Below are 16,967 nucleotides of genomic sequence, written 5' to 3'. Positions count from 1 at the left end.
ATTAACGTTGTTGGCACAATTATGGCCTCCACCACGTACAGCCCACCATTATAACTAGATATAACTGCGTACTTGGCATTTTATGTTAACTTCCCCTGTAAACACATGTTTGCGAATAACCTGAGCTACACAGTAGTCTCATTAGAGCCCATAACATTCTTTTATGGAGCTAAAATCGGCTAGGATAAAATTACTACGGCCATAAAATCTATAATAACAGGTAAAATATTTTTTTCAGTGAAGTTCTCATTATAAATGGTGTTTTGTTTTTAGAGCACACCGTATGGCTTCTCTACTCGCTCGTCTCGGTTTGACAGCTCTGGGTTCGAATTTCGAATCATGTCCGAGTCAGAATTTTTCGATCTTTTTTCGCTTTGCAATAGGCTCACTCCCTATTTATATTGGGACCACAAAATACATAATAGGTAATGGGACTTACACAAAAGCTGGCGAGTAGGTGTGTACTGTATACTATATGCCTACCCCTTTGGGAATACAGGCGTGATGCTACGTGTTTTCTCTTTGTGAATAAGTACTTACCTAACTAAATAGAGCATTCAAGTAGATTTTCCATGATCTTCTTCTATCGTGAGGATTATGAGGTAGATTACCAACTCCATTGACCCTGGTGTCAGGGTTATTACTGAGCCGCCATAGGCCCCTGACATGACTCATGTAACGACTACGTACATCAGTAAGTAATAACCGGGACCAACGGGTTAACGTGCCTTCCGAAGCACGGATCATCTTACTTTTTGGACAATCAGATGATCAACATTTAGTGTCCTAACCGAACTAGGGATCACAAAGTGTTTTTTGTGATTTGATTCGAACACGGGACCTCCGGATCGTGAGCGCAACGCTCAACCACTGGACCACGGAGGCCGTTATTTTCCATGACAATATTCCGACAATATTCCGGCAAGAGTTCTTAAAAACTCTTCTCTGACTTTAACTCCACCTATAACGCATGTCTGTAATCTCTGTTTAAATAATGGCGTTTTCCCTATGGCTTTTAAAAAGGCTATAGTACATCCAATCTATAAAAATGGGGACAGAGCCAGTGTCTCTAATTATAGGCCTATTTCAGTACTCAACTCCTTATCTAAAATACTAGAGAGGATATTGAACAATAGCCTAACAGACTACCTGTCTAAATTTAATATTATTAAAAAGAACCAATACGGCTTCAGAACGGGCGTTTCAACGGAGGATGCCATTGCTGACTTTACTGAAGCGTTAGTAGGTAAATTAGACAATAAAAATAAATGCTATGGTATCTTCCTTGACCTATCAAAAGCGTTCGATACCGTTTCTGTCCCCATCCTAATTTCAAAGCTGGAGCGTATTGGAATACGTGGCAACTGTCTAAAACTCTTTCACGATTACCTCTCCGGACGTACCCAGAGTGTGAAAATTGATTCCTTTAAAAGTGGTGACGAACCTTTGAACTATGGCGTGCCCCAGGGAAGTATATTAGGCCCAACCCTTTTCCTAGTCTACATCAATGATCTATGTTCGCTGAGTCTGCAAAACTGTGAAATCTTCACTTATGCTGACGACACAGCGCTTTTAGTCTGTGATAGGGACTGGGAATCGGCAAAAGCACGAGCGGAATCTTCTCTGAGGGTAGTGATGGAATGGCTTTCCAAGAACCTACTCACACTAAACATAAATAAGACCATGTACCTCCGTTTCAATATATCTAACATCACACCTCCTACTGCCTCGGAATCCATCAAAGCGCACATTTGTGATAACGTGTTAACTTGTCAATGCCCTACGCTTACAAGAACTAGCTACGTGAGGTATCTGGGGGTTCTACTTGATGATAGATTGACTTGGGGACCCCATATTCATAATCTGTGTGGTAGAGTAAGAAAACTGATTTATGTTTTTAAAAACCTGCGCCACTGTGTCAACAATGAAACGCTTCTTATGGTCTACCGCTGCTTGTGTGAGTCGATTATGTCTTATTGTATTCCCATTTGGGGAGGTACATATAAAACCTACTTATTGACCCTTGAACGCGCACAAAGAGCTGTGTTGAAGACTATTCTATCTAAACCCAGAGACTACCCCACAATTAAGCTATATTCCGAAACTAGAGTTCTCACTGTGAGACAATTATTTATATTAAAGTGTGTGTTGCGTCGTCACTCGCATTTACCCCCTGACCCAGCCTCCCTTAGCAGACGTCAAGGATTCCCTATATGCGACATCAAGCGATATTACACCGCTTTTGCACGTGGGCAAATGGAGGCTTTAAGCTCTAGGATATATAATAAAATTAATAAAAGTCTAAACATTTACGAGTTAAGCAAGCACGAAGTTAAAAAGAAACTAAATGTTTGGTTGCAGGAGCTAACGTACGAGAAAACGGAAGAACTTCTAGTTAAAATTGGCTAGTTGAGTGACTTTCTTGTACTTGTAGGGTTAAATAAATACATATAACATAACTTATTTTACTCATACATACCTCACACACCTACACACACACACATACACGACCACACACACACACACACACACACACACACATATACACACACACACACACGCGCGCGCGCTCTCGCGCACACCAAGCACGACACTAATATGTACACAGCAGTGCGGCAGCGCGCACTCGCGCTGTACGGCATTCCACAGAAATAATACTTAAAACCCATGTATATTGGCGGTTGTATCATTTACCCATGTAACGGAGAATCTTCGTATCCTATAACACAAGTCTCAAGTAAGAACTTAGCTTAGGATACGATGGTTTATTATATTTGAGAAACAATGTAAAACCATGTAAAATTGTAAATGTGTACGTAAAGTAAGCTGTATATCTTTTTTTTTGAAATAAACAATTTATTATTATTATTTATTATTATTAATGATAATAATCGTATTTACAGAACCTGACCGTTTTTCCCTTCTGATATTCGTCATTGTTCTACCAGCTAATCTCCGGTCGTCAATATCGCCTCAGATCTGAACGTTTCCGTGCTGCAAATGAGGAGACCTTGATCACGATCCTGTCTTATTGTCTGTGCTGTCACGCCAAGTGCTTCTCTGAAGAATCGCCACAAATATAGGCCAGTTATAGGTACGAGAATATACGAATAAAGATAAGTAAGAATACCGAACGAATTAAATAATAGTAGAAGATAAATACCTACACTCATTAGATAACTGTGAGTGAAACGAACTCAACAGTATTATGTTGCATGCAAATAATCTTTATACTTTTAAGATTCAGCATGTAACCTTAAAATCCTCTTCTTCTATCGTATGGGTTGTGAGGTGAATTACCAACCTCATCAACCCTGGTGTCAGGGTTATTTTTGAGCCGCCAAACGGCTCACATGGCTCATGTAACGACTACTTACTTACATCAGCAAGTAGTAACCGGGACCAACGGCTTAACGTGCCTTCCGAAGCACGGATCATCTTAATTTTTGGACAATCAGGTGATCAGCCTGTAAAGTCCTAACCAAACTACCTTACAATGTACCCAATCTTCATTTTGAAATAAACAGTTTATTTATTTTTTTAAGTACGGATTGCAACGAGGGACATCAATGATAAATCATACCTGTCAAAATATTTATATTTTGACAGGTGTAAGGACAGAAGAATATTTATATTTTCCTAAAAGGTCTCTTTCGCATTTGTCAAGTAATCTGTAATTAATCAAACCATACCCATTAAGCGGAGCATAGTCTTTCAAAGTACCAAGGCTATAAAGTATATAGAGAGCTTAAAATTGATCCTGTTGTTTGATTATAATTATTATATCAACATATTGAAAGTGTAGATTGACAAAAGACAACGGAATTCGTCAAGTCTTATTTTTGTTAAGTACATTATTTTAATTCTATACACCTCTAGGTTAGGTAACCTAACCAGTATTGGGCTAGTTTTCCCTTCGCGTGTTGGAAGGTCAGACAGGCAGTCGCTTCTGAACTATAAAAAACCGGACCTGTCGGAAAAAGCGGACCCCGTGAAAAACGGGATAATGCTAGAGAGATGTGTGAAAATGATAGAGCATTTTGTATACGAATACCCTAATATAGTTCGAATAGCATTTAAAAAAACTAATTATTTTTCTAAAGGTATAACATAATAATAATAATAATAAACTATTGGTAGAACAATCACGGTAACAAATACTGCCAATTGTTTATTAAGAACGATTGTTTTACCAACACGTACCACAGTCACACACACAGATATTTCAGTTAATGTTTATTAAATAAAATTCCTAGTGCTTTCTACGGGCATAGTTTCCAGTACTAAGTGCGTAATGAAGGATTTTCCAGGCTAGGTTCACCAAAAACAATACAGGGTGTTAGTGACATCGTAACGAATTCTGAGGCAGATGTTTCAGACCATGATTCTGGGTTAATATCAAGTGGAATTTTCCGTCGCAAAAGTACCAACAGTATATAATATTTTTTATTCGCCCCCATCCCAGCATATAAAGTATAGCTTTACCTATATGCTTGTCTACCAACAACTGTCTCCATTACATTATGTAAGTAGACACTATTATTTTTGTAGAATGTGAACATGTTAACTAAATAATAATATGTATAAGAAACGAAATAATAACCTTGTCTATCAGTACCCAACAATATTCCCTAATTTTGTAAAAGGCCGTGACTTTCACAAGGAAATATGTAGGTACTTAGGTGATATTTATTGGATATTACGAAACCTGTGTGCTTATGCGTTGTCGATGTTCTTATTAACGTCATTTGACATTACCTTTTTACTTGCTAATTTGCATAAGCCAGATACGACACAAATATATAAGTACTATGCAAATTAATATGTCCAATTGATACTGTCAATATTGTCAAATATCCTAAGGATATACGTGTTGACATAGACCACGTAGCCATTACTTTAATTTCAAGTGCACTGACTAGGTACTGCCGGCAATGGAATTATTTATAGCTAATTAAATTTGCACTTACCAACTGGAAAACCAATTATTTTTTTGTGATATCTAGCTGGCAAAGGACTTTGTCATAGACCAGAACAATTTGATTCCGAGATTTAATTATTGTTCTCGATAAACGAGAAGTAGAATTTGATATCGATTTATATCTTCAACATGAAGTCAAGGTAAAATGACTTAATCGATTTATCAAGAAGTCTATCTATTCTGCTAGGTCAGGTAGGAGATTGCGCATAATATACTAGTAAGCCTGTCCGATGCTATCTATAGTAACATATGCCGAAATGGAGATCCGATCGGAAATGTCACGTGATTAACATAAATTCAGTAACGTTGAAGGTAAAACGGCAGAGCACATTATTATCTAATGCATTTCCACAGATTTTGTAATAGTCGATTACGTCTGTACCGATAAGTTAAGAACACGATTTGCAATAGCAGGTTGTCTGCATTATGACGCAAATATTGTACAAATAAACATATTTTATGCGTTGCGTCTTAGTGTCAGATTTAAATGTTAAACGTGACCGACAACTTTCAGTGTAGCTTCAGGCGCGTCACTCGCAGTGATACGCATCGATCATCTAGTGACGAGATGACGTCGTGTGACGTCACCGCGGTCACTGCCACCTAGTGAAAGTGCCAAATCGTGGAGTCATCAATCTGCAACACTTTCGTCGCGCTGAATCGATTGACATTCGCAGAACGATCCTCGCGCTCGTTTTCCTTTGCACTAACCATACCTAGCACTCAGGTATTTGGAGAAAACTGAATATAATTCGCGGCTACAGTAACGCTTAAATTATTACTTAAGTGGAAAGCCTTGTTTGCGGATATCTGCATACCTGCACATTTACGTCCCGCCTGATTTAACGAACTCTATGATATTATTAGATACTCTATACCTATATAATGGCGTTGCGTAAATTCCTTCGAAATGTAAACGCCTCACATTTGTAATATTGCCTCCATTATGAAATTAATCTACGCTGGTATTAGTTACGTATATGATGTCATACTCTGGCCAATAGGTAGCTATCGCACGGTAATCGTATATGCCATAGAAATTTAAGTATAGGTGCATAAATAAATTGTCCGTTGAACGGGAATTGCATCATAAGTAAATGTTTTCTCCTAGTGATTGCGGGCTTGTGCCATCGAGCGCTGTTTTCCGGTTATTGTTATGCGAATCGAATGTTAAAAATTGTGTAGCGACTTGACTGGGGAAACGTCCAGATGCTAAACCGTTGAGAGTGCCCATATCTTTTGAGACTCTTTATTATACCTAAGGAATGACACGTAGTGATTGACGAATTGCTTTAAATAAAAATACTTATTGGCATCTTACTATAAATACAATTCTAACTATTAGCACTTTCGTGTCTGGTCGTTGTCTGGGTAGATACAACTAAATTAAGTAAGTACTCAAATAAATACATTTTCGCATTGCGCAAAAAATGTTACTTAGCATCTTTTAAACTTCAATAGGTCATCGTACGAGTACTAACACGCTTTACAAACAATAACGTTTGAGGTGTTCATAGGTACTGGTATTAGAGAGGTATGTGTAGGTATAGATAATAGGTAGGTAGAGACTAAATTGCTCCAACGGTCACCAGCGGCGGTTGTGATGTGACGTAACGGCCGGTCGGGCGAGTACGCCGTACCAACTCTCAGAAACGATGTCTCGTACAGTTGGGTTTTTATCCACAATACTACGTTTACAATCATGTGAAACGAGATTTTTCTGATAAACAATTGTTTAGCTGTAACCTTCCTACTGTCACGCTATTCGCCGGCTTGCGATAACCGGCATTTAGTTAATAAGTACCTACCTAAGTTGTTTCTGAAATGAGATGATCTTAACGTAATATTAGCTTTCATTGCGATGATTGATGCGCGACCTTCAGTGGAATCTTGGAGTACTTGCAATAGGCTACTGACAACCTAGTGATACTTTTTACGAAACGTCAAAATGAAAGGATCTTTGGAGTTTGTAAGGATATACTGTCCTGTGACGTCATCAATATAAGCGGTCAAAATCGTACTTAATTCTTACTTAATACATAAATAGAATTCGAAAATAAATGGAAAACTGAAACGAAATAGATTTTTGTTCATCTTTTTGGCTTCTATTTCTAGATTAGCATTTTATAATTTATCTTTGACCCAGTCAGATATCCTATTGCAATGGCAAATGAAGAGATATCGTTGGGCGCGTCAGCGGAGAGCTAGCGGTCTATTTATCATTTACAAATCGTGTCTGGTCTGACCATCTTGCAACATCGCAACCTGCCGGTCTCCGCCGATGTGATTTTATTTGCCGCATTTGTAAATGCAATGTACTTACTGGTGGATTGCATACTAATGCAATGTTCTGCTGATGACCTCTACAGTAATGGATCACAACCCTCACACAGCACGCAATGACTAACATTCAGTTATTTTAGAACGTATCTTAGTACCTACTAAAACTTACGGCCTTACAAATAAACCTGATGTAACATTTTATACCGATCAAAACCTAAGAATAAGCAAAATCTCTACAAATAAATTCGGAATAACTTTTACTTTGGTGTAACGTCTCATACTATCGCTATAGTCCGGCAATCTCGTGCGCGACCCTCCTGCGGGGCGACAGACGGTGGCGGACTATAAACCAGCTCTCATCCTTCGGAATAACCTAAACGTAACTGACATTGACAGAGATGATTTTTTGGTGATTTGTTGGTTTGACCACGAAATTTTTATATTATCTCTCCTTATTATCGGCTTATACCAGGTTTAAGTATAATAAAAATAAATTAAATGATATAAATTAAATTAAAATAAATTAAAATAAATTAAATTTATTTAATGACTAGTTTTTAAGTTTGTTTTTGTGACGTATTGTTATATTAATATTTAGTAAAATTACTTTGATTATTTTGATGAGAACAATAATGGCATTAAAAATAAATAAATACTTAGTAATAAAAAAGTATATTCAGGTAAAACCTACGACACACATATACATTTACAACATTAAAATATACACACAAGGTATATGGGTGCCGCAGCTCACCAAAAAAGGCCAGGGTTCAGTGTTTACCCAGAGGGCAACACTGATTTTCAACCCACCTCCCTATCTATTTCTAGTATAATCTTGAAATAAGGATGAAATAAGTAAGTTTTTATTTGTAAGGCCGTTAATATTTTCAACTTTGTGTTTGACCACCACCGGATGAAGTAGTGTCAGTGTGTACAGAACGGTACGTGTTTTCAAGTGTGTTCACTATAATCTTAATCGGCCTCCGTGGTCAGGTGATTGAGCGTTCTGCTCACGATCCGGAGGTCCCGGGTTCGAATCCCGGTTGGGACAAATCACTTTGTGATCCCTAGTTTGGTTAGGACATAGTAGGCTGATCACCTAATTGTCTAGAAGTAAGATGATCCGTGCTTCGGAAGGCACGTTAAGCCGTTGGTCCTGGTTACTACGAGTACTTACTGATGTAAGTATGTAGTCGTTAATTGAATGACGTCAGGGACCTTTAGCGGCTCAATAATAACCCTGACACCAGGGTTGATGAGGTTGGTCATCCACCTCACAACCCACACGATAGAAGAAGACTATAATTTTGAAAACTTTCTAGTGGTAAATTCTCAGAGAAATAAACATTGGCGTAACATTGCGTATGATACCGTCTTGTTATCTCTCTCGCTAAACAAACTACTCGACGTTAGCTACTAAAATCACTCTGTTATTATAATATTTACATTTCCTCAGCGACAGTGGCTCAGCTGCATACCTAGGCTGTTATAATTCTGAGTCTCGACATCAGATGAGTAAGAAATATGTTACGCATTCGAATAGGAAGTGTGAATCACATAACGAGTCAGTTTTTAGTATTTTGCACGTTCATTCCGTGGATAGATACGTAAGAACACACACAATATGCGATTTCTTTAAATTAATGTAATTCTGTAGTGCTACCAGCATGTTATTGAGAGAAAGTTCAGCAATGTGCGTATATACTAGCGGAATAATCTAAGACTGCATTTGCAGGTAAAAAGTGCTAATAGAAAGTGCGTGTGAAAATGTCTATTTATAAAATAACTTATTCTATAACGTTATCTTGCATATACAGGGTGTTAGTGACATAGTAACGAAATCTTTGAGGGTGATTCAGACCATGATTCTGAGTTGATATCAAGTTGAATTTGGAACTGAAAATAATTTAAAAAATGGTGTTACGATGTCACTAACACCTTGTATAATACGTAGGTTATATAGTGCGTTGCTTTTGTGCTGGACTGGGCACTAATAAAAATCCCTCATCAATCAAGCTCATCAGTTTATCGTCCCAAGCATATTGGTCTTTTTAACACCATAGACTATATTATATGTGTAATGTGATGATCACCCCTCACCATGAAGTTCAAACTTCAAAAGTATCAAAATCCATGATAGCAAGGCTCAAAAAGCGTGATTTACATCCACCAGCATGTACTGCTAGTGTTACATGTCCCTCATAAGTTAAATCTTACTATACCACATCCGTCTGTAAAGAAATCTTCTTTACCTTGTTGCAGGTCATTCAGCGGCGCGAGCAGCAAGCGTGGAGCGGGCAGCGCGGACCGCGCGGGTGCGCAGGCGCCGAGCGCGGCTGACGAGACCAGCGGGCATGCTGCGCCGGAGGACGCCGCCATGAACCGCGAGAACGTCTCCAACAAGATCGCTGCCGGCATGGACCGATGGCAGAATACATTGGAAGACATGATAAATCTCCGGTCCTCCAACAACCAAGTATTTAAGGACAATTACTGGGTACGACTCAATCTTTTGACCATCTTACATAATACTCCAACACATCACATACGCGACTATATCCCATTAGGGTAGTCAGAGGTACATCCATTGTAAGAGGAACTAAGTACCCACACCTCACCCAGCATTCTGTTAGGCCAACCTGCCTATTCTCTAAAGGGATATGTAAAGCCACAAGTAAACAGAAGTTAACTTGCAGCCATTCTTACAATTCTTAGTACGAAATCCTACGACAGATACCTACATTTAAGTAATTCGAAAATCACTGGTTAACTGAGGTCCGAACCTGCGCTTACAGTGAGAGTCAACCGTTCATCCTACTGGACTACCACGGCTCTCGATAGAATGAAATGTAATACATTGTTTTAATAAAGTTTACGCGGTTATTATCATAATTAAAACACATAATAACGGGTTTAAAGTAGGAATATGAGAGAAATATCGGGAGTCTCATATTCCTACTTTAAACGCGGTAAGAACCCGTTATTATGTGTTTTAATAATAAAAATGTAATTTTTATGAAATCCTATTTCTGCATTATTGACAAACAATTGACTGACAATCGGATCTAAAACTACTCGTAAAAACAAACACTACAGTACTAAGTACTTTAGGTCATAAATAAAAATGAAAGTAAGTAACGTTTCATTGTATGACTATAAATGGCACTTTGTATGCACCCAGTTGATGCAATGTAAAAGAAAACAATTAAATACTGCATTGTTCTAGAGTTCGCGCCGCAATGAGATTACAGGCTGAGAGAGAAAGTAATATGATCGCACTGTAATTGGGGTAATAGGCAAGCTCTTCGTCGCGAGCGCAAAATGACATAATTTTTACTAAACCAACAAGTTGTTGCAACATATTTGCCCCAAGACTAAACTCTTTTTGGTTTGCTTTTCTCTCAAAGAAAATAATTGTCTTAAAATGGTTCTAAACGGTGAAAGTTTCAAGTTATAAAGTTTTATAAACGCGAATGAAACTCAGATAACGAAATACAAAGTTAACCGTCCACGTGTTTGCACCACATGTTCCACCTCTCCACTTCACCACACGCTCCATTATTCTATCCGCTCCAACCCGCGCCATCACCAACCAAAGTGTGAGCAAATACATAAGCGCATTTAATACTTAACCAAGAGAAATCTAAACACTCAAATAGAAATGAAGTTTACTTATTTTATTTAAAACAAATAACGATCAATTTCATTCTTTTTAATTGAATATTCGAGTTCGACTCATTCTTCAGAAATCTGAGACGATGCGTTCGTTACATAATATCAGGTTCTGAAATCCATTTGAAATCCTCGATTAAGTAATTTTATTTTTTGTTTGGACCCATTTTTATTCCATAATGGCTGCACACACTTCCCGGGCGGAAGCGCATGCGTTCGTCACCATTCAACTCATGCGCACACCGTTTTCGAAGCGCAGCAACTGTCTGCCGCCGCCGCTCTATATTCACTCTTGTGGACCCCGCGTTGGAGGTCCTTTTCAATCGCAGTGAAAGTTAGGTTGTAAAGAAAGTTATTGTACGTTTTGTAGTTATATATTGAGGGTATCATTTAATCCATTGATGTACGTTGTTGACGTGCGTGCGCGTGACCAGCAGATAAAGAGCGATTTGCCATCGGCTGACGTGAACATAATAAATAGAAACGTAAACGTGTTTCAGACACGACTGGTCAATAGCGGTAGCCAACAATAGAAAAGAAATGTGCGCGATCGCCAAGGCAAGGGATCCAGTCCAGTTTGTTGTTTGTACCTACATTGACTCAGCCGTCAAGATTTTAGAATGATATTACGACCAAAGAACACGGAATGCGAGCCACGGTGTGATGACATATTGTCGTCTTCTAGTGAAACACACGTAGGCGCCTTTTTGATAAGGCAATAAAATTTTGGTCTTGATTTTTACCCGTATAGAAGTTATTTGAAAGAAATAGAGGTTTTATTGAAGAAAATCACTTTAGAATGTGATTTTTCAAAAAGACGCTTGCGTAGTTTTTTCTTTAAAGCGACGATATTGCGGTTTGATTAAAATTCAGATTGATTTATTATCCCCAAGTCCCAAGTTTACGATCAACACTAATAGTATTTTATTAAGTTTATTGTAGGCAGCTCGGCAAGTCTGATTACTTGTGTAAGAGTGGGGTCTACTTCTTAGGCAATTTCTAATTGAACTTGACCACGATCGCGAAGTTCGTTTCAATTAGCGGCACTAATTCGCTGAACTGAAGGTAATATCAACCTGCTGTGAAAATATTGATACTCTGTTGGTCTAAATGCTATAATCGACTTGTTACTTCCGTATATCTTTTGATTCACAAATTTTTACTCGACATATGTACCTAACATACCTACCTAAGTAATACGACAGAATATATATTTTAGTTCTACGTGTAGGTACGTAAGAGTCAATTCAAAATAATTTTAATCAAACGCAAATTATACTGAACTATGGCATACGATCGATTGCAATTGCAATTAAAGTGAAGGATTAATGCGCAAGTTCCTGGCGTTTCAAGCAATAAAACGATGTGTGCGTCAAGCTAGCGGCCTCAAAAAAAAAATGGGCACGAAAAAATAATTTGACCATACCAAAAAATAGTACTCTTATTGAAAAAAATAGTACCTGTTGTAAAAAAATTAGTACCATCACGGTTCTGGATTTATAGCCATGTTTTATTGCACTTGCTAGCTTGACGGTGAGCGAAATTTGGCGAGAGTTAACGACAAGGTCTTTCGCTATGATTTAAACGCCAAAAAATAGTACCGAAATAGTACTCACCCCCTGCAAAATACCGAAATGAGTACTTCAAGGGTTCCAAAGTTATAAAGGCAGTTCTTTGATCCCGCTAGCTTGACGTTTTGAAAATACCTATTATCTAGGGAACGCTTGCATACTTCAGTTTGTAACTAATGTCAATAAACTCGTATGAAATAGTACTCCCTACCATTATAATTTGGACCTGATTCTCTTTGTAGAAATGTGTCAAAAAGTCATTATAACCTATGTCATACATTTATCAAGACAGGTACAGTCTCGAACAAAATTATTACACATGCTCAAGAAGAATGTTGTCAGATTTTAGTATTTTTTCCCCATTTTTGGGTATAAATTGGTGAAGTGCCAGGGTTGTCAGATGAAAGTAATATCATTGTTGAAACTCTTTGAGTTATTCTACAAATACTGCAAATTGTTTATTAACAAACACTTCGATCCGTAACAAATTGAACATGAAGGTATAAATTATAAAATAAAACAGCAGATTAAAAATGTATTATGATGTATTAAAATCACAGATTGTTTTCAATAAGAACTAGACCCATGCAGCCATTTTTTATTAAAATTATTGCATATGGGTGTATGCAATAGCAATTTTTTGTAATAGCAACACTCTGAAGTACAAAGAAATGGTAGGGTAGACCTCCAAAATGGCAATACTGGCGATGGCAATACTTACGAATAAATTGTGAGGTTATATAATTGTCTACGTGACTGTATCAACAACAAATGTATGGCATAGGTTATGATGCTTTTTTAACATATTTCTACAAAGAGAATCGGATCAAAATTTTGATGGTAGGAAGTACTATTTCATACGAGTTTATTGACATTAGTTACATACTGAAGTATGCAAGCGTTCCCCAGATAATAGGTATTTTCAAAACGTCAAGCTAGCGGGATCAAAGAACTGCCTTTATAACTTTGGAACCGTTGAAGTACTCATTTCGGTATTTTGCAGGGGGTGAGTACTATTTCGGTACTATTTTTTGGTGTTTAAATCATAGCGAAAGACCTTGTCGTTAACTCTCGCCAAATTTCGCTCACCGTCAAGCTAGCAAGTGCAATAAAACATGGCTATAAATCCAGAACCGTGATGGTACTAATTTTTTTACAACAGGTACTATTTTTTTCAATAAGAGTAAGTACTATTTTTTGGTATGGTCAAATTATTTTTTCGTGCCCATTTTTATTTTGAGGCCGCTAGCTTGACGCACACTAAAACGATACAATTATATTGTTTCTTTTTCAGGCTCAGAACGGTTTCGATGAGCTCCGTCGTTATGTGAAGCAAGGCAGTGATTTCAGCAAGGAGCTAGCTGCTATACTTCAAGAAAGGTATACCTACATCAGTTCCAAACTATCTACTTTTATTTACTTATATGGATTTTTTCGACTTTGCGTGAGTTGTGTCCGCTCCTACACATACGCATTCACAACAAATAATACACTATTTAATAAACTACTTGTGTTGCTCTGACAAAACACAAGACGATCAAATCGCATACCTAGGTAGGTGAGACGACTATATTCCTGATAGCCAGTGGTACCTACATTCATCATATGCTGAACTAAGTACCCACGCCTCGCCGAGCTTTCTGTTAGACGGAACGTGGTAGGTGAGGTGAGGTACTTCTAATAAAACATGAGTTCATCCGGTGTTACAGTTGTTCTTCGCTTCCCTATATTAATATCATAATGCGCATACTTTTTATTGGGTATTCAAGTTTACTGTTTCGCTACACTTGAACGCGCGCTACGCTTCAGAGCTCCAGCTTCGGCTCAGTCGTGCACGCAATCGATAAGCAATCTTATCGACATTTCTATGTAGTGCTTGCTTTCCACAGAGGTTGACAATACCTTATTGTTTATGACCCAACCGCATTTGTTCGCCGAAAATCGGCTCCGTAGATTCGTAGTGACTGCTTATATTGTCGCGTGAAATTCACTGATGGTGGTAATTCGTGGTTGTCATTGCTATACTTACTAGAAATCAAGATAGATAACTATCTAGAATCAGTGAATATCATTACAGTTAACGCAAAAATATCCTAGAATGTTTGGTCTTTTTGCAAATATCCAGTTAGAACTTACGTAAGTTGGCGGCATACATAGGTAAGTTGTAAGTAACTGGATATTTACAAAATACAAGATTCCAGGAGTTTTATTTACTATGTTCGTTTAGCGTGTTTATTGCTAATGGCATTACTAATGTTTCCCTTATAAGCGTTTTTTTTTTTAAATCACATTCGAATGTATTTTTTGTTAATATGGCCTCGTAAAAGACCAGCTAGTTTTAATCCAGATAAAATTTGTGGTCGAAATTATTTGAAAGAAATCAAGGCCTTGTACATCAAACTACTCATCTTATTTTCAGTTATACCCTGTCATTTTCTTATCCAGATTCTAGGATATTCTACATAATCGATAAAGTGTAATCGACCTTTTCTGTTCCGTACGTACTTACAGCAATATACCTACTTACGGCGTTTCAGGCGAACCAACTCAACGTAACAATGAGAATCAACTCTTCAACTAAAAGCCACGAAATACTTTTAATTTCTCAGTTTTCAAAATAGACACAAACAAAAGCGACTGATGTAATGTAGTAAAATGAAATAAATAATATGATCGGGCGCGACGAAATTCAACAAACATCGATTGTTATCGTTATTATATTAGGTGTGATTGAATAGCGGCGAACGTGTTGGAAAAATAACATTGTAAGGGCACGGCAATGGCCATAAATTCAGAAATAGCTCGTCGCGAGGAGCCGCCAAGTGGGCCAGACTCGCCAGACACAAATATAAATATGCGTTCTAAAAATTCATCTCTGATTGGGCGGGACTGCATCGTTGTCCCTGTTTCACGCAATCTTTACAACGTAATAGGTATTTCTTATTTGAGACGTCTTTGAGGTAATCTGAACACCAATTTCTATAATGGGTTGCGTTGTTTGGTCTGCTGTTGAAAGCTAATAAGTATTAAAAGTATACAGTAACAAACAAGATTTTCTGGTAGTTCAATCTCTAGATAGGTAGGTACTTCGACCAGAACAAAATTAGCCTATGTATTTAGGTAGGCAAACGAAACTGAATCGAACCGATATGCGAAACGAATTATAGTAACAAAGAAATCTACTTACATTATCTAACAACTTAAACAACACATGCTGTACATATTTTGTAGATGGTCCTAAATCTCCCGGTTTAGATCACTGACTAAAGTCACTAGTGATAACCGGAGCTGTCCAAAATCCATTGTTTCTCACAACCAGACAGGGATAGACCAAACAAAGCGTTCTGATCCATACCTTTGCAATTTGAGACGGTTATAATTATAAGTATTATAACATACATACAGTGACATCGTAACGAAATTTTGAGGGATGATTCAGACCATATTTATTCTGAATTGATATCAAGTGGAATTTTCCGTCGCAAAAGTATAGAACTGAAAATAATTTAAAAGAATTCTAAATTTTCCGACAGGTATTTCCACTTGATATCAACTCAGAATCGTGGTCTAAAGCATCCCCCTCAGTACTCATTACGGTGTCACTAACACCCATACCTACTTGTATGGCTACCTATATGTACTTGTAAACGGTGTAAGTGACATCGTAACTAAAACGCACATTATTCTGAGTTAATATCAAGTGGAATATTCCATCGCAAAAGTATAGAATTAAAAATAAGTATATTTTTTTAAATCATGAATTTTGCGACGGAAAATTTCACTTGATATTAATTCAGAATCATGGTCTGAATCGATGTCACTAACACCCTGTATAACGCGCCGTATGGCATTATTTTTCAGGGTAGAAGCAGAGAACTACTACTCGAAATGTCTAGCGAAACTTGGCACCAAGTTGAGCAAAGCATGCAAGGAGAGCGTCGGGTCCTGCGCAGAGGCATGGAAGCATGTCGCCATAGAGATGGAGAAAAGAGCTGAAATTCATAGGTAAATAGTGTTATATACATAATAGGGACGCAGGAGAATAACCATTCTAATGTAAACTACTAAGTGCTACTTTTTGATGCACCAATCAACAGCTCTTTCTTACGAGTTACGCTTTTTCCATGATCTTTATACATAAACAGCCTATATACGTCCCACTGCTGGGCACAGGCATCCCCTCAATCAACCGGAGGGGGTATGGAGCATACTCCACCACGCTGCTCCACATTGTTTGGTCTGCGGGTTGGTGGAGCTGTTTTTACGGCTGATAGCCGGGACCAACGGTTTAACGTGCCCTCCAAAGCACGGAATCATCTTACTTTTTCGGACAATCAGGTGATTCAAGCCTGAAAAGTCCTTACCAAACAAAGCACAGTCTCACAAAGTGATTTCTACAATGTCCCCATCGGGATTCGAACCCGGACCTCCAGATCGTGACCCTGATGCTCTAACCACTA

At 37.9% G+C, this 16,967-nt stretch overlaps 1 protein-coding gene across 1 annotated transcript in view; it reads left to right on the top strand.

Moving 5' to 3' along the window:
- LOC126380775 (nostrin) overlaps nt 1-16,967 on the top strand; it is a 60,263-nt gene that overhangs the window by 35,512 nt on the left and 7,784 nt on the right. Inside the window, exons 2-4 of the mRNA XM_050030375.1 lie at nt 9,527-9,761; nt 13,802-13,887; nt 16,369-16,512. Of these exons, the coding sequence (XP_049886332.1) occupies nt 9,642-9,761; nt 13,802-13,887; nt 16,369-16,512 (350 nt within the window). The 5' untranslated portion in view covers nt 9,527-9,641. The remainder of the gene's footprint in view (nt 1-9,526; nt 9,762-13,801; nt 13,888-16,368; nt 16,513-16,967) is intronic.

This window comes from Pectinophora gossypiella, chromosome Z (assembly GCF_024362695.1).
Source record: "Pectinophora gossypiella chromosome Z, ilPecGoss1.1, whole genome shotgun sequence".
NCBI lineage: Eukaryota > Metazoa > Arthropoda > Insecta > Lepidoptera > Gelechiidae > Pectinophora > Pectinophora gossypiella.
The sequence above is the reverse complement of the archived record's forward strand: the minus strand, read 5'-3'. Positions and strand labels throughout refer to the sequence as shown.